Consider the following 26,881-nt stretch of genomic DNA (forward strand, 5'->3'; position numbering starts at 1 on the left):
AGGGTAATGGTGGCGCAAAGCTTGTGGGAGCGACCAACCAATAACTGATTTGACTTAAGCCCCATTCCATGAGATCTAATCTAGAACCAGCACTGCTTGGATGACTAAGAACCTGAGACTAGGTAGCCCAGGGACACAGGGGAAAACCAAATAATACAGAGAGAGAGGGGAGGGGAGAGAAAAGAGGAAAAAATTTAAAAAGTGTCACATTTTGAAATTTTTTTTCAAATTCTGGCTTTATAGCTATATAAATTCTGATGTTTTCAATTATTTTTAACAGCATCTGCAGAAAAGGAGGCAATTAAAAGTACGTATACCAAAGTACTGGATGCATATGGACTTTTGGGAGTTTTACGATTAAACCTTGGTAAGTCTGTTATTCAGTGTGACTCATCTGCTTCTCTATTTCTTTTTTATAACCTTGAAAATTACAGAGACTGCCTACATATTATTTCAGACTCAGTATCTGAGCTTTAAGTGTTATATATCTTTTTAACACTAATTAAGCTAATCTTTTAAAATTTTTATTGACAATGAAAATTTCATGTAATACATTTTGATTATATTCACCCCCCAACTCTTTCCAAATTTACCCCCACATCCCTACCCAACCACATTTCTGTCTGTCTGCCTGTCTGTCTGTCTGTGTGCCTGTCTTTCTGTCCCTTCCTACTCCACTTCTTCCCTCTCCAACTACTTCTCTCAAACTTAGGAAGTCCAGTTTGTGCTGGTTAACTACTCTTGGATGTGGAGTTTACCCTGGAGTGTGGTCAGTCTACCAGAGATTACACCATTAAGGAAATGGACTGTGCCCTTCCCAGCAGCTATCTGAGTCTTGGTTAAGAGCACTTGCTGCTCTTCCAGAGTACCCAGGTTTGGTTCCCAGGATCTCTTGGTAGCTCACATAGATACATTCAGAGAAAGCACTCCTATACATACAATAAAAATATTTAAGCTAACCTTATATGTTTCTTTCTTAGAAAGACATGCAACATTTTTAAATCAAAGGAGAGTGTCTTGTTGAAACACATTAGCAGAAAATGAGAACAGTCCCTTTGTCTTCTTTCAGCACATTAAGGAGTAGGTGTGTGCGAAACACTGATTCCCTAGTATACGATGGAAAAGGCATCTGTTTTAGATTCAGAAATGTCTGCTATCTAGTATTCTTTTGTAACTTAAAATCATTGATTTTTATGTGTGTGGATGTTCGGTGATGTCGTGTATGTCTGTGAACGACGTGCTTGTAGCCTGGTGCATCAAGAACAGTGTCAGATCCCCTAGAACTGTTGTGAACCACACCATGTGGGTGCTGGGTATCTAACTTGGGTCCTCTGGATGAGCCATGCTCTTAACCACTGAGCTGTCTCTCCACCCCTGACTTAATGTTACCATAATCTTCAGGATAACTTTTATGATTAGCAGTTTGTCTACACAGGTATGCCTTGAAATGTGGTCCAGACACTGCACCTGGTTCTTGCTTTTATTGGTCTGTGTGAGAAAGTAAGCTTGCACTATTGTGCATATACGGCAATGGTTTTCTTCATTGATGAAGTTTAACTATGAGACTAAAAGAAGAAAAGGAAGTCAACTAAGGGGGGATTTAGTTATAGAGCAGATTTTATTATGATTTAGGCACCTTTCTTACTGGGTGCTGCCAAGAGCTGATGGACTCTTTTAATGGAGCATTTGAGCAGTACTGGCCTATAAAATGGAGATTTGTCATTTGTTATTAATTTATCATATGCAAAAGACTGTGCTGGACTGTTAACTATTATTGTTTAAGTAATTATGAAATAAATGTTTTAATTACCTTTCACAAGGGATTATAGGTTGACCATGCTAGCATACTCAGTTTAATCTGGATAATAAGTAAGGAGCCATGATTCGGGGATCTTTCTGCTTATGCCATTGCCTGTGCACTGACTCTAATATCAATAAGATTTGTGTTACAATTAAATGAAAAAAAATCCTGGTGTTCAAGAGCTAGGACCACAGAGTAAACCCCAATATCATGCCATTTGCTGTAAAAAAGAAAAAAGGAAAACCATAGAAAGTCTGTGAAAGTTTTCATGAACCAGATTGCTTTATAAATAGTCACCAAGGTCTTGTTCCCATATGCTGTTATCTTCAGCTCTCAGGTTTACATGCCATTTTAAAACTTTACCATTTACAAAGATATTGGACATTCATTATCTTATCTGAGTCTCCTGTCCAAGGTAAGATTATGAAGGCAGCATTTTTTCAAGAAGTTTTGTAGCCTCAGATTAAGATTGGAAATAACTTTATAAATGTGACATTGTCTTATTAATGTCTTAGTGCTTGGCATACTGAATTATTTAACTGAGAATATTTTTTCCCTGAAAGAATACCTCTGGTTGTCAATTTAAACATGTTCATGGTAAGTTTAGGATAATCGTAATGATCCGGCATGGTGTACGCATCTATAATCCGTGCTCTTACAGGCTGAGGCCAGAGGGTTGCATCATAGTAAGACTGTTTAAAAAAATCACAACATAAGATTTTAAAGATGGAAACACAGGAAGAAGTCAGAAGAAACTATAAAGCTTGAAAATGTTGGTGTTCTGTCCAGTAAAATCTTTGGTTTTTGCAGGTGATACCATGTTACATTATCTAGTCCTAGTCACTGGATGCATGTCTGTTGGGAAAATCCAAGAATCTGAAGTGTTTCGAGTTACTTCCACTGAATTTATATCACTTCGAGTTGATGCTTCAGATGAGGATCGCATTTCAGAAGTCCGAAAAGTTTTGAACTCAGGAAACTTTTATTTTGCGTGGTCTGCATCTGGAGTCAGCTTAGATCTGAGTCTGAATGCACATCGCAGCATGCAGGAGCACACGACCGACAATAGGTTTTTCTGGTGAGTCTGTGTCTCTTGCTTCCTTTGTAATTATGTATTGTGGTAGCTCGGGGATGTGAGGCGTAATGTGTTCAACAATGACTCTTTTTGGACAGATGGATGGTTGATTGAGTGTGCACTTTTTTTCCTGCCCTGAGTCCGCAGCAGAGTAGGGCAGGCACCTTGATGGAGTGCGAATATGGGATGAAGCCCATTTGCTGCTCTTCCTGATCTTGACTGAAATGTGCTTAAATTTGCTTATTTGTGGAATTTGTAGTGTAGTTATATCACTCCCTCTGGTCTTATTTCTGGGATCTCATCTCTGACATTTTCATCATTCTAAGCAGTGTTTCCTTATTTTCAATGTTAAGATTATAAGTAGTTGATCCTCTTTCTTTGTGGGTGCTGGGAATTGAGCATACTTTGTGCACAGTAGGCGGGGAGCCCTTCTCTAGCCCGAGTAGATGCTCTCAGTGCAAGAGCAGCAGGTTCTGAAGAAACAGTGCACCGGGACACAGTCTAGCACTGCACTAACGAAAACTTGGGTAGGTGTCTGTCACTGCAGGTTTCTCTCCCACCCAGCAGTTCCCGGATATCCACTCTAAGGCTTAATATTAATTACAAACTGTTTGACCGATGGCTCAGGCTTATTATTAACTAGTTCTTGCAACTTAAATTAACGCATTTTTATTAATCTATATATTGTCACATGGCCATGGCGTTACCTAACATCTTGCTTCTCTGGTGACTGCTGGCATCCCCCTGACTCCACATTCTTTCTCCCTCTCTCTTTGCTTAGATTTTCTGCTTAGTTCTGTTCTGCCCTGCCATAGGCCAGAGCAGCTTCTTTATTAACCAGTGGTAATAAAACATATTCACAGCATGCAGGGTCTGTTACTTGATGCTGCTGAGGTGCCATGTTATAGGTAAGCACAAATGGTGAGCAGAAGCTAGTGATGATGGCATGCACTTTGTCAAGTGTCTAGAGATATGCTTTCCAGGGTAAAGCCTTTGCCAACCCTGTGTGTGTGTGTGTGTGTGTGTGTGTGTGTGTGTGTGTGTGTGTGTGTTTTCTGGTGGGAAACCCTGGAGCCCTCTGAAGTAAATGATTATAATCCAGCTGTGCTTGGGCAGCTGTCCATACCTTTTTGTTCCCCACTTCTGTCTGTCTCCAGTTTTAGAGGGACAGAGGAAAACTTTCCATCACATTAGAAATCCAAGCAGATACAATTGTGTTTACAGAGTTTAATAATTAGTAGGAATAGTTCTTTCTTTTTTTTAAATTAAAGGTAGAGATTGGGACATGTTTAAATCGCTTCCTGAAAAAGTTTGTCCAGTGGTTGATAGGCTGAACTTTTGTTTTGCTAAACATTGAAATACTTGCGTTTAATTTTACCTAGAAAAACGGAAGCTTTTAGAATTCACATCCTTGTAGCTTTCTCTGTCTGTCTTTCTTTCTTCCTCTCCCTATCTTTGCCTCTCTCTCTCTCTCTCTCTTTCTTTTTTTAAGATATAATAAGCTTTGTAGCCAGACTGCCAAAAACTCCCACAAAAACTGTAGTTTTATTTCATTGGAGATTTTAAGTAGTACTTTTCTGCTCAAGACTTGGCATAAATATAAATAGAATAAAACCTCATTGCCCCTAGAGTAAAGGACTGTTGTGGGAGCTGCGGGCTTTGTTCCTGCCACCCCAGCTCCTGGTAGCCTGGCTAGCTTATGCCCTGAAATAACAACACACAAACTGTATTCATTTAAACACTGCCTGGCCCATTATATCTAGCCTCTTCTTGGCTAATTCTCACGTATTAATTTAGCCCATTTCTAATAATCTGTTAGCACCCCAAGGTGCGCTTACCGGGAAGATTCTAGCCTACGTCCATCCTGGGTCGGAGCTTCATCGCATCTGTCCTGGAGAGCAGCTGCATGGTCCCACATGGGCTCCATTCTGTTGCAGGAGCTGGGGCAGCAGGAACACAGCCCACAGCTCCCACTACAAAGGACAATGTGAACTGACAGCATAACAAGAACTCTACCTGCATATATATATATATATATCCTTAGATCCAAGCTGTCTGCTCCATCACATAGCTCTCGGTTGTGCTCATTGGACGTACTGGGTCATAATCTGTTGAGGTTTGTCTCAGTTCAGTGTAAATCATGGTAAAGTATGAGAGCATGTGTCATGGGATCAGCTGAATGAGTTATGGTTGTTGACTTTCACATCACCCCAGTGAGGTCTCATCACTCAGTTGCATTCCATTTCATTTTATGAATGGATAGGAAGGGTTAGCATGGTACCTGGTCTCCTGGAACTGCATGGCCACCACCGAGTGGATCTCAACAGTAGCCTGTTACCTGAAGGGCAAGGAGTTGAGGACTCGTGCTCTTAGCAACTTTGCTCCTTGTTACTGTTGTTAATGACTCTGGGTGTTCAAGAAGGCACAGTTACATTTCTGTTACCTTTTTCATAAGATACCAGGGTAGTGTAGAACACTTAAAGTCCATTGAGAATGATCAGAGTCTTACATAATAATATTGAAAAGTAACTTTTGAATTGATGAAGTCATTTGCTGAATGACATCTTTTTTTAGTAGGTTTGCTAGAAGTTTCCACAGAACCTTCCATGTGTACAGTGGAAGACTAAGGTTCCAATAGTGACCTCTGCAAAGAGTCAGCAGGGTGAGAAGGCTAAGGTGGTGGGTTCACTCCCCTGTTCATGCTTTAGTCATTGGGACTCTAAGTATTTTTATCTTTTGTTTCTTCATCATTGGGCTGTGTGTTTGCTGGAATAAAACGTTTTTCCTTTCACGTTTGTAAACCAGGCCCTATCTAATACCTCTAGTTGTACAGCATGTAGGCTGTGGGTGTGCTCAATGATAGAACCCTTATCTAGCACGAGTGAGGCCCTGGAATACATGACTAAAGTTGGAAAAAATTTTGGAGCATAGAAAACATTATGCCTTCCTTACATTGTGTGGTACATAGCTACTAGCTATGCCAGCTATTTATTTTATTTAAATAACACGTTTCTTTCATTTACTCTATACACCAACCAGTTTCCCTTCCTTCCTCTCCTCTCATCCCCCCTCCCACCCACCTTCCTCCCTTCCATCTCCACTTAGAAAGAGACAGGCCTCTTATGCCCCCCACACCAGCACAAAGCATAACACATCAAGTTGAGGCAAGACTGAGCTCCTCCCCCTACATCGAGGCAAGGCCAGGCAACCCAGCTTAAACTTAATTAAAATACAGCCTTACAAAAGTCTTCTATGTAAATCTCTTTGATAAAGTAGGATGTGTTTGTGTAACTCCTTCTGGAACAAGTCAGTTTATGTGTGTGTTCTACGAAGTAGACTAGAAGTGTTTTATCAATACTATAATCACAAGTTTTTAGTACAATAGGATATTTTATTTTATAGCCCTGTCTTTAGCATAGCAAATGTTTTGCTTGGGGAACCTTTTAATAATATTACATTAATGTTTTAAAATGTATTTAGTGTTGTTTTGTACTTAGTAACCTAATCCACTTTCTTCTTTTACCCTTAGGAATCAGTCTTTGCATTTGCATCTCAAGCACTATGGTGTGAATTGTGATGACTGGTTATTGCGCCTCATGTGTGGAGGGGTAGAAATCAGAACAATTTATGCTGCCCACAAACAAGCAAAGGCTTGCCTCATTTCAAGGCTAAGCTGTGAACGAGCTGGGACAAGGTTTAATGTCCGGGGAACGAATGATGATGGTCACGTTGCCAATTTTGTAGAAACAGAGCAGGTACATAGTGTTTTATATTTCTTACCACATGTTGTGAAAGAGACACAGGAAATACTAGAGTAACACAGACTATGAGAGGGACACAGGAAATACTGGAGTAACAGGCTTGTGTGGGAGACACAGGAGATACTGGAGTAACAGGCTTGTGTGGGAGACACAGGAGATACTGGAGTAACAGGCTTGTGTGGGAGACACAGGAGATACTGGAGTAACAGGCTTGTGTGGGAGACACAGGAGATACTGGAGTAACAGGCTTGTGTGGGAGACACAGGAGATACTGGAGTAACAGGCTTGTGTGGGAGACACAGGAGATACTGGAGTAACAGGCTTGTGTGGGAGACACAGGAGATACTGGAGTAACAGGCTTGTGTGGGAGACACAGGAGATACTGGAGTAACAGGCTTGTGTGGGAGACACAGGAAATAGTAAGTAATAGTTTTACCTGAATGTAGATATGTTTTGGTGTGTATATTGATGTTCGTGGCTACTTACTAGCCTTAGAAAGGCTTCCCTAGACTAAACTTAAAGTTTATGTAGTAATTAAGTAATATGATATAATCAGTGCTGTACATTTGACAATGAATTTTAAAATCTTCATTTAGAGACCAAGATGGCTTTATATAAATATTTTATGTGAAAATAAGCCCATAATTATTTATGTGAAAATAAATAATGATAGATACGTATTACCTAAAATTCTAAAGTTACAGCATTTGACTGTGGAACTATGTAATCATAAAATTTCAGTCTGTAACACAGCCCGACTCAGTTCTTCAAATTATAAAAAACTAAGGAACAAATGAAAGAAAATATAAGAATACATGTATATAATACTGAGATTTAAAATTTTCTTCTTTAAAGTTGTGATTCTTAGATGTTTTTGTTTTCTAGGTTATATACCTAGATGACTGTGTTTCTTCCTTCATACAAATCCGAGGATCTGTTCCATTGTTTTGGGAACAACCAGGGTTGCAAGTATGTATATGCCTGATATCCAATTTGTTTGTCTGTTTTCCTCTTTGAAAGCGTCCACATTGTCCAAATTTTCAACATGATTCTTCAGTTTCATTAATCAGTCTGTTGTGTGTAGCACTAGACTCACAGGTGAGCCTGAGGAACATATCATATTAGGCATCTTCCTTTGGTTCTTAGTTGCTTTTATATTACTATAGTGATTCATCTTAGTTATCCCAGATTCATAAAGAAAAATTTTATTTTGGCTTATAATTTTAGAGATTGGAAGTCAGGATCGGACAGGCTTGTTGGTGTGACAGCTGGTGTAACTGTGTGACACTTGGTGGCCTTACCCCGGGTTATATGGGAGGAAGAGGGCACATATTTAAACAGAAGCCAGAAAGAGTCAGCTATATTCCGCTCAGACTTCTGAGTGCCAGCAGAAAACCAGCACTCCCTCCACACGGCATCTCTCCCAGTAATCTAAAGGGTCCAGGCCATCACTAATGCCACCCTAGGGACCAGACTTCGAAAGCATGAAGGCTTAGCGGAATCACATAACATAGCTGTAGCAACTCAGGAGCCTGTTAATTTGTTAAATTTCAAAGTTTTTTAAAAGTGTTTTTATTTATTTGTTTTTTTTAGTGTAAAATTACTTAGTTTCTTTAAGCAGAATTTGGTAGCTTTAAAAACTAAAAAAACAAAAACCCTCTGTTCCCAGACTGTATTTACACTGGTATTCTACCATTATTGGTTAAGTGATCTTGGACAAGTGATTGAATCCTTTTTCTGTCTCAGTCTCCTCATCTGTGAAATGAGAATGATATCTTCGTCCTGGTGGGACCGTTCTGAGGACTGAATGAAGACCTCTTCAAATGGTGCCTGGCACGCAGCAGCACATCAGGACCAGCCATCGCTGGTTTAAGTGGCGTGTCTGTGACTGCACTTAGGTTTTGTAATCTGTGATGTCTTATCATCCTCAGGATAGTCCTGATAATTTTTAACTTGATTTTTAAAAATATAATTCCCTCATCTTTACAAAATGTTTTTAAACATATAAAGTAATGACCAGGTGGTGTTGATGCACACCTTTAATCCCAGCACTTGGGAGTCAGGTGCAGGTGGATCTCTGTGAGTTCAAGGCCAGCCTGGACTACATAGAGAGTTCCAGGATTATTTCACAGAGAAACCCTGCCTCAAATAAATAAATAAGGTTATGATATTAAATTATTTCTAGAAGTATAATCTTACGTTAATTGTAATGAGAAGTGCTTAGGCCCTATAGTACCATGTTCACTGTAGCCCTCTAGAGGTGTGGGTAATCTGGTAGAATATGTCTGTGTTGTAAAATAATACAGAAAAAGAAGCTTTGCTTCCCCTTTTGCTGCTAGACCATTCTTACATTCTAAGCAGGGCCCCCGAATGTTTTCAGTGTTCCAGTCTGTTTAAGGTAGGCCAAGCACTAATGACACGAGGACTATTTGTTTTGCTTCTAAAAACCTTAGTTCTTGCCAAGACTGGTTGGACTGGTGAGAGCTTCTTTTTTGGAAGGCGGTGTTTCTTTCTTTCCTTCTCCCTCTCTCTCTCTCTCTCTCTCTCTCTCTCTATATATATATATATATATATATATATATATATATATATATATATTTGTTTTTGATTTTGTGTATTTCTAGCTGGCCTGGATCTTCCCGCATGGACTAAGTTGGCCTTGAATTCACAGAGATCCACCTACCTCTGTCTCCTGGGTGCTGGTTTTAAGATGTGTGCTACACACCCAGCCAGGTGAAGACTTTCTATTTTAGGCACAGGGCAGTTTAACTCTGAGAAAGCACTGACCGAGCCTCACTTTCTTAAGCTTTTGTGGTCTTTGCTGGATAGTCAGAGTATTTGCTTTAAGAACAGCCTTAAAGCTCCAACCTGATGCAAGGTGAAGCTTCTGTTTGGGGACAGACTGAAGAGGTTCCACTAGCCGTTTAAAGGCCCCCTTTGTACTGATTCTGTGTTACTTTACCGTGTAGTTCAGAGTCACAGTGTTTGATGGTCTAGTAGTACATTTGGGTCCTGAATAGCTACATTAAACAATCCTCCTTGGGTTGGTCTTTCCTCCTTCCTTCTTCTGTTCCCTGTGTGGTCTCACGTAATCGGGAACCCTGTTGGCTAGTGTTCTTTGGTTATGGACTGAAAACTCTGGTGTTGTAAACCATGCATTTCTTCATAGAGATAATAAATTTTGAGTCACTGAGATAATCTAAGAATTCTACTAAGTTATTACTTAGCTGGTCTTGTGTTGAACTGGTTGGGGGAGAAGGTACCTGAGTCTTTGTTTTTCATAGTTATTGAGTTTAGTAGTTTCTAAAGTCAGCCTTCCTTTGAATAAGAATAGAATGACCTTTGTTTTGTTTTGAGAAAGTTTCTTGCAACAAAGCCCAGGCTGGGTGGGTACTCTCTACTTAGCCCAGGCTGGGAGGGTACTCTCTACTTAGCCCAGGCCTGCCTCAAATGCTTGACAGTTAACCTGCCTCAGCCTCCTGAGAATGGGTTCTTTTCATGAATATATTTTGTGCTAAAGCATTTCCTATATTGTTCTTAAACAATGGTAATAAAGGAATGGAAATATACAATTTGTTTTTAAGAAAGTATAAAAATAGATAATTAACTGATTTTGAAAAATAAAAACACCATGCCAAGGATTAACTGTTTTGTGGACCCAAACTAGGACTCTTGTTTTAGAGGTGTTGTAAATGGTTTTTACATGTTTCATGTATTCTCAGAATGTATTTTAGAGACCCAGTTTGTTTGTCTATCTGTTTATGGTGGTTTGCTGTCGAGAGCTTGGTCTGGAGCTTGCAATGCTCTTGTCTTTATCTCCTGAGCACTGTTAATTGCACTGTGGAATTGAGCGAGCATTACAGAGTTTATTTTCTGTTGTTTTGTTAACAAGTCCCTTTGTTCATATATAGCAGGAAAGAGTTCTAGCGTCAGAGAAATGGTCACAAGGAAGTGTCTGGCATCTGATAGGTCTTTTCCAGTCCCCCCTTCCCCTCTGAGAGATGAAATAGAACCTTTGTTAGGTAGAAACTTCCCACTTCCCATCTTGTTTTCACCGTAGCCCAACATTTTTTATCCTGCCAAATACGCTGTTGTTATGGTCATGTGGCAGTGAGGTCAACCGGAAGATCTGTCTATAGAAAGAACTGACTTTTTCCTTGTATTTGGGAAAGGGGAGGAAAACGTATGCAGTCACACATCACTTCCATCCAGGACCCCCTCTCTGAGACTGAGCTACCAGACATGGGTCCTAGGAGCTGAGCACAGGGCCTTGGAGGAACAACAGTGCTCTTAAGCACTGAGCTGTCTTTCCAGCCCCAGAAAGGATCTGTTTTGGTTTGGTTTTTAAAACATTAGGAGTTTTAAAGAACATGACATGCAAGCACTGTAGTAGTAGTCTGCCTGAAAGTGTAAAAATCTTAGCTGAACCTTTTAAAACTTAGTTGCATATCTATGCACTTAAACAGGACATAGTTTTGTTTGAAATACGGTAAACATTATGTTTGAAAGCACTTGAAAGTCTTTTCCTTCAAAAAGTTGCTATTAATGAGTATTTTTTAGTGGGTGTAGCTTGTTCTTTTTTTCTTTTCCTTTTGTCATTTACACCATGTATGACATACAGTCACGTCGCTGGCCCCAGAAACATCACTTACCTATGTATGACATACAGTCACATCACTGGCCCCATAAACATCACTAAAGATATGTCCACATTCGAGGAATAGGACACATTAGAAGGGTCCTTTGTAAAAATTATTCTTTTCAATATATTTTTTAAAGTTTGTTTCATACATTATTAGCTACTAAATCATAAGTGTTGGGTCCAGGGGGGTCGCGCAAGGATGAGAACACTACCAAGTTTAATAAACCAGAAGCAAACTTTATTCCAGAAACTAGATCCTAGGAAAACCAGAAGCAAACTTAAAAATAAAAAAATAAATTAAAAAATAAAAACACCACAGGGCACAGAACCTTATCAGCTAGCTTGGTGTGGGAGAATTGTCTGTATTCTATCAATGACACCATTCTGTAACATGAAGGTCCTGTTTGTTCTTGGGGTTTCTGTCCCGCCCTTTACCCCACAGCTGTTTAGCCCCAAAGAAAATCACACATAGGTCTCCATAAATTATAAGTTGATTGGCCCATTAGCTCTAGCCTCTCATTGGCTAACTCTCACATCTTGATTAACCCATTTTTCTGATCTATGCTAGCCATGTGGCTCAGTACCTTTTTTCAGTGAGGCAGATCACATCCTGCTGCTTTGGTGGTCTGGACAGGAGTGGGAGGAATCAGCTTCCTCCTTCCCAGAATTCTCCTGTTCTCATTACATCATTTCTACTTCCTGTCTGGTATTTCTGCCTATACTTCCTACCTGGCCAATCAGCATTTATTTAAAACATGATTGACAAAATACAGCCAATTCTCCCGCACCACTTTACAACAAACAGGACCTTCATGTTACATTAGCTGAGACCACAACCAGAGATGGTGTTTGTTAGGCTGTGGCAAAAGACTGGTTTCTGAACCCACTTTTTATAGTAGGGGCACCAAGCTCTGAACAAAGGAATTTTTACCATTTTACCCTGACCCTAAGGAGGGGAGTGAGTTTTAACGTCAATGGGTAACTAGGCAGCTATCATGAAATATGTTTTAGAGTAGATTACAGCAAAAGTTACTAATTGCAAGAAAACAGATGTCTTTAGTAATAGTCAGAAAAGGGACTACTAGAAATACTAGAAGGTTAATAAATTAGAACTAATTGGTTCTTGGGCTAAGAACTTAGGAGATAGCAGAAAGCTTTTCACACTATCTCAAGGTAGAACTCAGATACTGACTGTCATACTTTACAGACTTCATTATCAGAGCTCATTAATTAAACCATTGTATTTGTCCACTGTCTCCTGGTACCTCCAGGTGTATACTGGAGTTCCATGCCTCTTCTTTGGTGGCTCCAGTTTTCCATAACAGAGATAGTGTCTAACCCCAGAGGTCACATATCTCTGTCTCCTAAAGGTAACTCAGTTCACATCTGTCGTTTATCAGGGTTGGCCAGGACACTACTCTCAATTTGCAGGGAGAAGCACTGGCCTTGTAAATAGAGCAGCCAGTTGTAAAATGGAATGACCTAGGCTGATGGAGGCTTCTTCCCAAGCATCCGAGAAAATAGCTCACTGTGAGTGACTGAGCCTTGATCTGCTGAGAAAGCTGCCGACAGTCTGTTCTCATTCTCCTCAACTTATAACTTTATATTTCTTTATTTTTACATTCTTATTTTTAGAATCTACATTTTTATTTTCTTATTCTTGGACTTTTCAATAAGTAAAGCTATGAACTCTAAGGGCTTAAAAAATATATGCAAATTTTAGCATTCGAAAAAAAGTACTGCCGGGCGGTGGTGGCGCACGCCTTTAATCCCAGCACTTGGGAGGCAGAGGCAGGCGGATCTCTGTGAGTTCGAGACCAACCTGGTCTACAAGAGCTAGTTCCAGGACAGGCTCCAAAGCCACAGAGAAACCCTGTCTCGAAAAACCAAAAAAAAAAAAAAAAAAGAAAGAAAGAAAGAAAGAAAAAAAGTACTGCCTTTGATTTGATAAATTACTTGCACAATTTATGGTATCAGCCAAATGCTTATCACAAAGTTCTTACTGTCTCCCAGCTTCTTCTGCCAGCAGTCAACTTGTTTACCTTGATAAAGATGCCCTTCATTTCAAAAGTCAGGGTGTTGGGGCAGAGAGACCGCTGGGAGGTTTAGAGTACTTGCTGTTCTTGTGGAGGACCCCAGTCAGGTGCTCAGCATCTACATGGTAGTTCTGTCTGTATCCAGTTTCCAGGATGGGGTGCTCTCTTCTGACCTCATGCACATGATTGAAAGCGTCACCCCAGCCCCTGGCAGTCATCCTTGGGGCGCCAATGGAGCACCAATGTAGCAAAAAGCTCCATCTCAAGCCCCCTTTCCCTGGGAGTTGCCTTGGGCCGGACTCCACCTCCAGGAAAGCCTGCCAAACACTGACCCCTCCCCAGAGAGGGTCAGGACCACTCCCACAGGCTATTTAGGCTCTCCCTCTCTGTCCCCCCTGCCATGCTCAGGACCACCTGGGAGCGCTTCATTCACTAAACATGAGCATCTTTGATTTGGTCTAATCTGGTCTAATTGGAGTTATTTTGCTTCGGCAGAGAGGCTCTTCTTAAGATTTTTCCTAACATACACACACACACACACACATGCCGTCATTTACACACACATAAAACATGTTTTTGAAAAATAGAATGGTAAAAAACCAAGCTTTGTTTTGTTGGTTTGTTTCTTTCAAGCAGGCTTTGAGTTTCTTAAGCAGAGTTACCTCTGTTATTTGGATGGCCAAGGCAGAACTTGAGCTCAGGATTTTTTGTTAGACTCTGTAGTAACTTGATTTATAGGCATGCACTGCTGTTTTTGGCCAAAAACTAAGATTTGTTTTAAAGCAGCAGAGAGGGTGGTTATTTAAACATTATTAAAGCTGGGGATGTGGCCCAGCAGTTGAAAGCATATGCAGCGCTTTTCTGAGAGCCTGAGCTCAACCTGCAGCACCCACACCTGATGGCTCGCAGCCATCTGTAGCTCCAGCTCCAGGAAGTCAGACACCTCTGACCTCTGTGAGCACCCATGCTCATGTTAGCATAACCACACAGAGGCACATAAGCATGATTAAAAATAAAAATGAGTATTCTTAAAAGCTCTTCGGTGTATCAGAACAATGGAAACGCTGTAGAGGAGTGAGTGCTTGTACTGTGATTTAGATGATATCTAGCAAAAGTAGAAGTTTAAGAAATAATAAAACCAGATTATAATCTATATTAATTTTACAAAAATTCATGCAATTCCATATTAGGAAAAGAACCAGTTCTATTCTAAATTTTCTAGGCCTTAGTTCTGAACTATTAAACAGTTTGATGAGTTAAAACTTTAAGATTAAAAGTAATGATACATTGGACCAGCAAGATGGCTCAGCAAACAGTGGTGCTTGCTGCACAGAGTCCAACCACATAATGAAAGAAAGAGGAAGCCAGCTTCACAGAGTCGCCCTCGGACCTCCACACATGCACTGTGGCCTTACACACACTATACACACATACACGTTATAGTGGCAAAAGTTTATTTTAGGAGCTCAAAAAAATCTCAGACACATTTCACTAGTGTATGAAATATTTACTCCTTCAGAAAATATTACTTATTACAAAAACACACTGCTCATCCAATGATTAATAATCACTCAAGATTGATTAAAGTAAAGCATCTTTGTTACTTTTTGTGATTGTTATTTTGGTTTTATTATTTATTATCATTATTTTTTTTGTTTTTGTTTTTTGAGATAGGTTTTCTCTACATGTAGCCCTAGCTGTCCTGAAACTCACTATGTAGACCAGGCTGGTCTCATACTCACAGAGATCTGTCTGCCTCTGTTTCTCGAGTGCTGGGATCTAAGGTGTGCACCATACTCAGCTGTTTTGTTATTTATTTCTTTTTAAACAGGGCCTCATGGTGTAGCCCTGGCCAGGATCTTGCTGTGTAGACTAGTCTAGTCTTGAATCCAGTGCCATTCTTCCTATCCTTGGGTCCTGAGTGCCGGAATTAACAAGTGTACCACTATACCCAGCTTCCTTTTATGTCATGGAAATAAAGGAATTTTATGTGTTGGCAGTTTCAGGTTATATATTTCTTCTTTCTATCTCTATTAGGCCTTATAAGTTATAAAACTTAGAGAAACCTTCTTTGCTAGCATGATAGATTTAGATGGTTCACACAACAAACAATAGCCAAGCTCTGATATTACTTCTTAAATCTTAAGTTTCTTTGGTTTTGTTTTCCAGTCAGTAGGGTGTTGGTGTTCTAAGTGTGTATCATCATACCTGGCCACTGTTCTTTTTACATGAGAGTTTGTCTGAAAACTAGGAGTTGGGAGCCTTGGAATGCTAAAACAATTCCCATGAGTGAGGCCCAGGCCATCCATCCACTGTCACTGGATGGATCACTTGCATTGCGAATGCTGATGTTTCTTTGTATTGATAGTGGTTTGGGTAATGATTAAATCTTTTTCATGTCTAAGGTGGGATCCCATCGTGTCCGAATGTCGAGGGGATTTGAAGCCAATGCACCTGCTTTTGACAGGTAGAACTGATGATTTTTGTGTACTATAACAAGGCTCATATTGTATTTGCTTTGTGTGGTGTCTCTGGATATAGCAGACCTTTTATTATCTTTCCTTTTCTCTGTTTCTTAATTTCTTTTTTTTCAGTAGTACATTTTATCCTCGTGGATACATGTGTGCCATACCACACCTTACATTGAAGTTTCTCTTGAACATACGTAAATATGTTAATGTGTAATTTATAGATTAGACACAGTGTGAGAGATACACAAGAACTAATCATATTATATGCATTTATGAAATTGTTAATAACTGAAAATAGAGAATTACAACAGTGTACTGCACTAAAATGAATGCACGAATGTAGCATCTCTCTGGAGAGTAAGTACAGGTGGTAGCATTGTTAGAGCCTGGTTGAGCTCAGGTGATGGAAACTATGGGAAGCAAAGCACAGATAAAGGGAGCCTCCAAAGACTCAGGCTAGTCAGGCAGCCCTTTTGAATACTCAAGCAGATGGTCATCAGAAGGTCTGTGTCCAGCTTCACAATAGAAAGTAAACTGAAGGCTGGCCTGCTCCAGGGTAGGCCAAGGTGAGAGTCTTGGCATCCATAAGTCAGAGAGGAAACTATACTTACTGAACTTTATAAATTCAGGGGTTTGAGACATGTAGAATGGATTTGTAGCCAATTTAGAAAATTTTATGAGTTTCTTGTTTAATGGGGGAAAGGCTATAATTTTAATATGCTATTTCTTGTCTTTTATCAATAGACATTTTCGAACACTTAAGGATTTATATGGCAAACAAATAGTAGTAAATTTGCTTGGATCCAAGGAAGGTGAACATATGCTAAGTAAGGCTTTCCAGGTTAGTGTGCCTGCTTTATTATATTCTGTTCTGGCCCATGGTCACCTAGATGGGAAACAGAAAACAAAGTAATCAGGAAGAAAAGCACTTCCTAGACTGAAGTTAGGGATGCCTTCAACTCTCTGGGGCTATTAGAAAATAGCGTAACCAAAATAATCAGTGATGGATCAGTGTAAACTATGTTACAAAAGCTATCGGACAAACTAGAAACCATTTTCTAAGGTTTAAATTAGGAAGTCTCATTGAGTGGAAAAATAACCTAATTAGCTATTTTTTTAAGATTGCAAGAAAATTATTGTTAAACATTATGCTTTTAAGAGTGATATTTTAATGGTAAACTTAAAAAATATACATATGTATTGATTGAAGGATTAAAGATGAATCTTTGATCTCTGATTTAGACTTCGTGTTACAAAGTAAGGTGCTTTATTTTAGATTCTGTAGTAGGTAAAAGTACCCACTAAATTTGTATCATAACAATAAAATACTGGTGATTGGAAAATATTACATTTTCTAATCCAAACTAAAGTATTAATTAGGTTCCCTGAATTAATTATGCCACTCAGTCTCTCAGGGGTAGTTGTGGGGTTTTAGACAACAAATGCCATTAGGGATCAAAAACTAATTCTCCCTTTTGCTGCCAGTGTTAGTGAAGGTTTTTGGGGGTCGCACTTGGAATGTGAGTGTGCGTCTATGACAGCGATGGTCTCCAGCTCCTGCATGAGCCTGTGCTTTCCTTCCAGAGCCATCTGAAAGCTTCTGAGCATGCTTCTGACATCCACATGGTGTCTTTTGACTACCATCAGATGGTTAAAGGAGGAAAGGCAGAGAAACTGCACAGTGTTTTCAAACCTCAAGTCCAGAAGTTTCTAGATTATGGATTTTTTTATTTCGATGGCAGTGAAGTTCAAAGGTTTGACTGTTCTATCTCTCTTCTCAGCAAATTGGAATTTTGCTATAACTTAATAATCATTCTTAACATTAAACTTGGAAATTTTCTTTTTTATATTGATGTTTAGAATTTTAAGTATTTTATGCTTTATGTTAAGCTTGTTTTTATCTAGATTTCAATAAATAATAAGAAAAAAGTTTCATTATCTAGAACATATTGTGGGACAGCGTGTGTTAGTCTTTGTATCAGTTACAGTCTAGGGATAGGATGTGCAATTGTGAGGAGAATGAGACGTGGGCTTGCTCCAGGTCTCATAACTAGAAGCATTCGAGCTGCTTTCGCCTGGCTTCCAGGCTTCGTGCTGCCAGTAAAGCTGGTCTCAGCAGTTCTTCACCCTAGTGAAGACTACTGCATGCAAAGACAGGGAAACCTTTGTCATTGCCTGCATCAGTGTAACTTAAATCCTTAGTTTTTTCATATGGAATAAGGAAAAAGCACATTGAAAAGTTTTGGTTCAGATGATAGATTGAAGTAGACATATGAGCAAAGCTTGAAGTTAATATTATTTCAGATTGTAGTTTCTATTTCACAGTGGCTTTATGGGGTAGTCAAGAGAAAGAGCTTGTTGTTGTTTTAAATAATCATTCCCAAAATTCCAAAATTTTGTGGAAAGAACTATAGGATTATAAACCTGAATGTATATTTAGCTCCTAACTACAGACCTAATTAAAAATAAGCCTGTGGTAGATAGGTAATGAAAACGCATGACAAAACATTAGCTGATGTAGGGTCTAGGTGTGTGTACGTGCTATCAGTTTAATATTTTCATTATTATTTTGTGTCTGGATATGGTGATGATAGAAAGTTGGAACTAGAAAGATACTCAATTTTCATCATCTCTGTTGCTGTCTGTTCATTTATGCTTTATTCATGTAATAGACGAGTCATGTAACTTTGTTGAAATTGTTACAGGTGCCAGAGTGGTACAGTTCGAACAAACTGCTTGGATTGTCTTGATAGAACAAACAGTGTGCAGGCATTTCTTGGCTTAGAGGTAAAAAAAAATGAATGCTTATGCCATATGTATCCTGAGTGCTCATGTAAACTTCTGTTTCTCAGTTGTATAAAGTAACGAAGCTAGGCCTTACTGGAGACTTGGACGTCTTGCCCTTCCCCTCAAACCTTGTGACTCCACAGTTCCCTTCCTCTCTCTCTGTGTCCTCATAGCTGCCTCACACTCCTTGTGAACACCCACATGTGTAATGGAGGAACTATTGCTTTCTTGGCCTTTCTCTTGAAACAGTATGCATGAATTTAAACTTTCTGTTGATGCTTTCAAGGTTTTATTTTAGAATGTTGAGAATCTGTTTATACATCTATGTTCCTATTGGGTTATATTTTTGATAGTTTGCAGCTCAATCTAGGTGGGCATTATCAAGTCAGAAGCTTCAGATTTTAATTAATTAGAAGTTCGTTAAAAATGCCATATCTAGTCAAAGTGAAAAATGACCAGGGTTTCCTTTAAGGCCTTTCAAAGCTTATTTATTTACTAGTTTTATTTTACTGTTATTCACCAAGCTCAGTCTAGAACAGGCATAGTCTCAGCTACTTAGTAAACTGGAACAACAGCCAAGCTTTCCTGGGTCTCCCCTGTCCACTAAGTCAGGGTCACAAGGAGGCCATGGATTCGCTTTGCATCAGGACTTGGTTTCCAAGCACTCCAAAGATTCTCTGGTTAATGATCTTAAGTTTGGCCTGTGCATTAGTTAATTAATTACAGAAGCTCAACTTCTGTCTCAAGTAAAAGTCCAGTTGTAGAAAGTTCTCTGGGGCACAGATATTTTATGTAAGTAAATAAATTTTACTCTTTTGACTTTTTTTTTTGAAACCAATCATTGACATTTATCTTATTTTTCTTAAAATACAACACATGAGATGTGAAAAAAGGCCGGTCATATTTAGATGAGGTCACCTGGCTTAGGTCTGATCGAAGCCTTGGCTTTCATTGACTGGATCTGCCCAAGCGTAGTGAAGGTTTTAGACCTAATTACAAGCGTCATTTCCAGTCCGTCTTAGCTGACTCTCACTATTGGAAGTGTGACATGAGAGTGTGCCCCACTGTCACATTTGGTTAACTGCTTACAAAATTTATTGCTAACTTAGACAAGCTAATAATGCAGTGAAGTTTTGTTTATCCCACTTCTTCAAAGACTGAAAGGTCTAACCTGTAAAGGAGACCCTAGGGGCTATTTTATGCCCCGTGTGAACACAGAATAACTCTAGAATAAGCCCGAGTAATCAAATGAGCCCACTGAGGGGCTTTATATACTTCTAAATCTTTTGTAGTTAGAGATAATTGCTACACCTGATAGAGAGGAAGGAAGCAATAGGACGGAGTCCAGTAGACGCAAGCATCAGTCAGAGGAACAGACATGGCTTCCCGGCTGCTCAAGTCCAGGCTAGAGTCCGGGAATGCTTTTATTGCCTTCCATGGTGGAGGGTTTGTTGCCCAAAGGCCCTTGAAATTGTGCCCTTGGCTCCCCACCGTTGTTCTAGACATACCGTCAGCATTGCCTCCACGCGGGAAAGCTGCCATGGCTTTCTCACTGCCCCTCTTCTCTTGCTCAGCCACCCTTAATTCCCTGAGTTTCCAGAATGAAGTCCAAACTACAGAGGTAGAGCATATGCTTAGGTGAACTCGGGATGTAGTTCCCTGCTCTCCTGCATACTGGGGACTAGCTTGATTTCCAGTGAGGGAGGCAAGTTGATCTGACTGCAGGGATGGCTACAAGATTACTTGAGGGACATTACTTCTCGGATTTCCAAATTCACATTCTCTTTTGAATTTACTGAAATGACATTTTACCTTAAAACTACAAGTTTTACCTTAAAAATTGAAATGGTGGTAAACATAGCCCAATAAGGTGTTAATACTTTCAAAGTCCTATATTTATAAATTTTAAGTTTAATTCTAATTGTTGTAAAAAGTCACATTACAGTGAATATACATTTAAATAGAAATAATGTAATTATATGCAAATACATTTATTCATTTACCTTAAATATCCTCATTTGTCCTTTCAGATGCTAACTAAACAGCTGGATGCTCTGGGCTTGGCTGAAAAGCCTCAGCTGGTGACTCGCTTCCAAGAGGTTTTCCGGTCCATGTGGTCTGTGAATGGCGATTCCATCAGTAAGATCTATGCAGGCACCGGAGCCCTCGAAGGGAAGGCCAAGGTAGAGCCGTAACTGTCATAGCATTAATTTCACCTCTCTCCTCTCTAGAAAGTTTTGAAATGACATTTTAAATGATGGGTTTTTAAGTTAACAGGCGTGTTCTAGGATTGCCTCCTAATGCTTCTGTGTCCCCTCTGATACACTCTCCCTCAGTTGTGGACTCTGGTATTGGCTAAATGCAGCATAGGGAATTCTTTAGTTCTCAGGCTTACTTACGTGTACTTTTAGAGATAATCCATTGTAGATGTATGTGTGTGTGTATAATTTTATGACTTAATATTGTGCACTCTCTTACTTTTTACATTGTTTATATTGATTCTAAAAAATCCATAGTCCTGATAAAGTATCCTGTCTCATCAGTCTTTGTGTCCCCTGCATTTGACACAGTGCTTCTATTGAGAGGTGTGCCACAAGTAGTGGATGGACATACAGTCTGTCACCGATTTATGCAAGCAGAGTAATGAACCCGGTATACGTGAGCTTAATCGCTAGTTTTGTACTTTCTGCTTGTATGTTTTAAAAGGTGCTATCATTGCAGTAAAGGTAGGGATGTGAACTTATTTATGATGCTGTCTCACCAGCACTATAGCTGCTTGTGTTAGCTTCAGAGTTCTTTCCTGCCTGGTACTTGGCCTTTGTTGTAGGATTTGGGACTATATTTGGAATACGTTTTGTGATTCCATGTACTTAAATATTGTTTAGCTCTTTAAGGGACCCTGGCCTTAATTTAATTTATTCAAAATCTCTACAATTCCTCAAATTATATCTGGATAAAAATGAGAACATTTAGCTAGGCATGGTGTTTCATACCTGTAATCCCAGGATTAGAAAGGTTGAAAGAGGAGGATTGTAGCAAGTTCAAGACCAACCTAGGCTATATATTGAGTAACAGGCCTGACAAAACCCAGTTTAAAACAAAACAAAACAAACCACCAAAACAGACAACAAAAAGAGAAAATGTTAGCTGTGTTAATGGTCTCATGAGGAGCAGCATAGCAGCTGAGGTTCCATGAAGACTGTTCATCATCTCAAGTCTTTATGTTCAGTCTGCCTCTGCTGCAAGTACTGGCCTCACCTTCATCTCTTAGCAATGTTACAGACCCTCGCCCCTAAACACTGCTTTCTTTTGAAAACCTGAAATTGCTTGATTTTTCAGTTATTCTTTTTAAATAGCATAATTCTTACTATTAAAACCCGATTCTCAACTGTCGCTCTAAACTATTTTTATATGTGCTTCTGCTGTGTTTCTGCTGTGACTAGGACTGTATATGTGCAGAAGTTGCACATACTTTCAGTATTCTTATCTTCAACATAATAGGTACAAAATCTTTATATATTAATGTTAAATATACTAGTCTGAATTGAGCTAAAATCTAACACCTGAACTGCTCTTTCTTTTCCTTTCTCTTGGCTCCTTTTGATTAATTGCCGATAATGTGAATGGTGAGTGTTCTTTCTTCGATAGCATCGTTTTATATATTACATGACAATAATGATTTAATGCCATATTGCATTTAGAGGCACATTAGAAATGGTCTCCTTATTTTGAAAAGCAGCCTATAATTACTGTTATTTTTGAAGGGATGAAAGAAAATAATACATTACAAACCAAAATTATTTTTGGCAGTCAAAAGTTTATAGGCTTAAAATAAATATTATCTGATATTATGCCTAAGTGAAATACCTGTTCATTAAAAGTTGTGATCAGCCCTTTCAGTATTGGAATAGGTATTTATTTTTTAGACTTATTTGTATAGGCAACACAATGTCTTTAATATGTGAATTAAAATTTATATATTTATATTTATGAAATGTAAAAAGTTATTTAACTAGACCTTCGATTTTAGGTTCAGTTTTGTTTTTAACTAGCCTTGAATTATTGGGGAACAGTTTCACTTTTATGCATCAAAGCACTTAGAAGGTTTTCTAGGAGTTGTGAGTTCAGTATATCATTCTTTTTTCCTCCTGCCTTTTCTCATCCAGCCCACCGTAACATTTAAAAGTTACGATGTAGAAAGGAATCATCTTAATTCAAATAAATATGTAATGATGTATTTACTGCTCAATATATTACTAGATGGTCTGTAGTGGTTAGTTTATTATTTTCTTTGTGCAAACTATGAGGGAACAGTTATATTTTAAAGCCTTTTAATGTAGTTATAGATTTAAAAGATAATGATTAGGACCTTTTTAATACTAGAATTTTATGGAATCAATTTAAATTTGCAAAATACATATTGGGTAAAATCAGCAGTAAAAAAATTGAGCAAGGGCCCATGCTCCTTTCTTCCACACAGGCTGGAAAGTTAAAAGATGGTGCGCGCTCTGTCACCAGAACCATTCAGAATAACTTCTTCGACAGCTCCAAGCAAGAAGCTATTGATGTCTTGCTGCTTGGAAATACTTTGAACAGTGACTTAGCTGACAAAGCCCGAGCCCTTCTAACCACTGGAAGTTTGCGTGGTATGCCACTTAATGCTTTACTTACTTCATTTATTCTCCTAAAATGTCCAAAAAGTAAATCTAAACTTATCAACATGAGAAGTTTTTAAGCTGTCATTGATGTACTTGAAATCATTTTGGAAGGAATTTCTTTACAAGTGTTTTTTGAAATAGCATTCTCTAGTTAAGATTTTTCTCTTGTCACATGTTAATGCTATCAATGGTCCTTAGCCACAAACTGGCTGGATTTTTTTGTTTGTTTGTTTGTTTTCTGAACACTGTGTGTACTTTCTTTTGCAGATTATAACTGGGGCTTTTTGTGCTATATGTGCTGCTAACGACACAAGGCAGGTTTCTATAGACTAAAAGCTAGCACTTAGAGCATTCAATAATCCAGTTACATAGGCAGGGCTTTATTGAGACAGCCCTTTACCTGTATTGGTTAATTTTTCATGAATACCACAAATATTTCTGTAACCACATCCTAACTTTGGTTGTTATTGTCTGAATCAGCTTAAGTCATAGTAACAGTTTAAAGTAGTAGCCACTCACTGCTATTTTCTGTCTTAATATTTGACATAAATATATAGCCTTCAAAGTAGCCTTTTTCCCCATGGTGCTTTTTCCCTTTTGTTGTATATTTTTTTACTAATGTCAGAAGATGTGAACTTTTCATGTTAATGAGTACCTAAAAGCAGTACTATAAGGAAATTCAACACTCCTTGTGCATATAATAGGCGAGACCTCCTGCCCCTTGCCAGCTTTATTGAGGAGTAGTTGACAAGTTGAATTAGATTCCTAGTTCTGTTCTTTTTAGCCCCAAACCTTGCAACACACAGTCTCCACATGGGAAATTTCCTATAGTTTACATGGAATTTCCCGTAATGTCCTCTTAGGACTGTCCCTATGGGTGGTCATGAACTGTCAGATTTCATGACAGGCAGCTTCTCAGGAATGGATGAGCAGCATGGGGCTGGGACCTGCTCAGAACTAAAAGTCTGATGCTTACTACGTCTTTGAACTTCAGACTTGACTTCTTCCTGGCTTCCACCAGTCGAGACTGGCTGACTGTGTTTGTCACCTCTTTCCACCGTGCCTGCTCTGATACGGAGGCATTAATAAGCAGCAGTTGAAAGGAAGTGTGTGAAGGAAGAGGCGGAGCAAAGAACCTCAGTAACTCCCCAGGCTAAGCCTCAGGTGTCTAGGTTCCTGCCCATCTCACCATGTGTAATATGCCTCTCAAAAGTAGTCGGTCCACTGCCATGCTCGGTGTGAGACTGAGAACTTGCTCCAGTGTGGTTGACACATTAGGTAATGATGTGAACATGATGCTAATTTTGCATGAGCTTATGCGTGACTTTGCTGGCAAGTGACATCAGGCAAATGCAGAAAACTACCCAGCAGAAGCAATATGGGTCTAGATAAATAAAACATACATAGCCATATGCACAAACCTTAAACATACCCCTTCTGCAGTTCAACATGTGTTTTGAACCATACCCACCCACATCTGATATTTCAACTTCCCATCCATTTTCTAATAACCCTTCAGCTACCATTCATAATTGTTATGCCCTTCTGATGCCCATTTCTACAAGCCAACTTCATATTTTTTAAAGATGTAATGCCTTACATTATATAGTCATGAATTTTATAACCATTTTACGTACACACACTATGCTGCTTTTACAATTAGGTTCTTCTTTGGTGTGTCACTTTTGATGTTTTCATGTGTGATTCCCCCAACCCCAATTTTCCCATGAGCTTTTAGAGCCACGGAATTTTGCAGAGTTTTGTATAGTGTAGTTGGTGCTTTTAGAACGCACTTGTCTTGTTTTAGCTGAACTGATGGTACTTATCGACTGGTGAGTCCCAGAAAAAGAATATTAAAAGTCATGTATTAAGACATACATTTCCATGTCTTAGATTTTCATACCCATAAACACACACCCACATGCACATATGCACATATCATCTGGAAGAGGAGGACCTTCACATTGTGAAGCAGTGGACCTCACTGGGTCAGGGCAGACACATGGGTTTGTATCAGCTATTGTTATTTATTGTGTTTGGTGTTATAGCTTCAAAAAAACAAATTCGAGTTGTCAACATGAAAGAAATGAGTAAGGCCATCTCAGGATTTTCTTAGGTGACACGCCAGGCATTAAATGTAACTTGTTGTTTTACTAATGATTTTTTGTTTTCTTCTTGATGCATCCATAGTTTCTGAACAGACATTACAGTCAGGTACAGTATAGAAAAATCAATGTATAAATAAAAGCAACCTTTATTTTTCTAAAGCTAATGTGCACATACAGATATAATTTTATCTTCATGATATTACAGGATAAATTAATGTTTTGTTTTACTCTGAGTAAAAAATTTAAGTGGACAGAAATTAAGTACTTTATTCAGGAAGAAATGTCCAGGATATTTTGTCTTTCTGCATCACAGGCTTACGGCAGTGAAGGAAAATTCAGCTAGATTAAATCACTTTATATTTCCGTGAACGTTCTCATTAGCTCCTGCTCTTCAGAGACTGCAGGACCAGTTCTGAACTGGCCTGTTTTGCATTGGTTCAGATAGCACTCGTGCTGTGTATAACCTCTCAGCATTCATTCTCCTGCTTTGTGGATGGCTTGTTTTCTTTAACCACAGACCTGCAGTAAGATGAAATCTGAGACCGGTTCATGAACGTTAGCCAGCGTCAGTGCTGTGCGCCAAGTCAGAGCAGGTGCATCGGTAGTGCTTAAGGCAGTTCCCTCTTTTCCTTGTCTGTGTGTTCATAGGAATTTCATCTCTTCATTCTCTATGGTTTATGGTCTTGTCTTTAAAGGTGAATCTGTAGCAAACAGGACAAAGCAAAAGTCTTTCCAGAAATTGAGCTGAAATAGTATCTTCTCTTCCCCTTCCTAGGGTGTTTTGCCTGGTTACCATTGTGGCTCTTCTGAGAAACTGCTGCTTGTTTGTTTTAAAGGAAAGTGGGAGGGAGCACAAGCTCTGGGCTATATAGTGAGCATCACTTCTGTAAGGGTATGGTGTTAGAGACAGACATCTGTGGCTTTAGCAGACTCATTTCTTTAAGCACATTAAGGTGCCAAAACATGTTAAGGATAAACTAGGATTATGCTTTACCTTCTTACTCTATTTATAAAGTGATTCGACCTTGTTAATTCAAGCAAGATGGCAGCCTGGCTTTATTCACATGTTGTTACTGTTTTGCTCAATTCTTTAAGCTGTACAATCACAGAATTGACATCTTGGCATTGAGTGGATATTAATGGGGTTTTCACAGTGACAGTGACTTTAGTTTAAAATTCAGTGATATCCATAATAATAGGAAATGGTAGCTATATTAACAGAACAGAAAAAAATGACCTGCTTTTGTTATCACCCAGTCACCTCTATAAATAATCAAACCAGATAGGAAGAGGTTTAGAAATGTACACATCTTCTCTCAAGACAGTGGGTGTAACGAGTCTGTCTCTGTCCCACCAGCTGGTTCCCAAATAATGACACGGAGACTTATTAATTATGAAAGCTCAGCCTTAGCTCAGGCTTGTTCCACAATCTCTTTAACTTAAATTAACTCATTTATATTAATCTATGTTTTACCTAGTGGCTCTTTACCTTATCTCCTTACTACCTATCCTACTTCCTTCGTGCCTTTTGCTTCTGAGCAC

At 39.0% G+C, this 26,881-nt stretch overlaps 1 protein-coding gene across 21 annotated transcripts in view; it reads left to right on the top strand.

Annotated features, from left to right (window-relative positions):
* Synj1 (synaptojanin 1) overlaps positions 1-26,881 on the top strand; it is an 83,488-nt gene that overhangs the window by 20,225 nt on the left and 36,382 nt on the right. For 7 of the 21 annotated variants that reach the window (XM_057765748.1, XM_057765731.1, XM_057765734.1 and 4 more), the window contains exons 3-13: positions 281-367; positions 2,612-2,879; positions 6,406-6,631; positions 7,523-7,606; positions 15,721-15,782; positions 16,531-16,627; positions 17,371-17,540; positions 18,492-18,573; positions 20,604-20,756; positions 23,063-23,219; positions 25,422-25,445. In XM_057765748.1, the coding sequence (XP_057621731.1) occupies positions 281-367; positions 2,612-2,879; positions 6,406-6,631; positions 7,523-7,606; positions 15,721-15,782; positions 16,531-16,627; positions 17,371-17,540; positions 18,492-18,573; positions 20,604-20,756; positions 23,063-23,219; positions 25,422-25,445 (1,410 nt within the window). Of the gene's footprint in view, positions 1-280; positions 368-2,611; positions 2,880-6,405; positions 6,632-7,522; positions 7,607-15,720; positions 15,783-16,530; positions 16,628-17,370; positions 17,541-18,491; positions 18,574-20,603; positions 20,757-23,053; positions 23,220-25,421; positions 25,446-26,881 lie in introns of all 21 variants that reach the window. The other 14 variants (XM_057765736.1, XM_057765737.1, XM_057765740.1 and 11 more) reach the window with 3 other exon arrangements.

This window comes from Chionomys nivalis, chromosome 3 (genome assembly GCF_950005125.1).
Source record: "Chionomys nivalis chromosome 3, mChiNiv1.1, whole genome shotgun sequence".
Lineage (NCBI taxonomy): Eukaryota > Metazoa > Chordata > Mammalia > Rodentia > Cricetidae > Chionomys > Chionomys nivalis.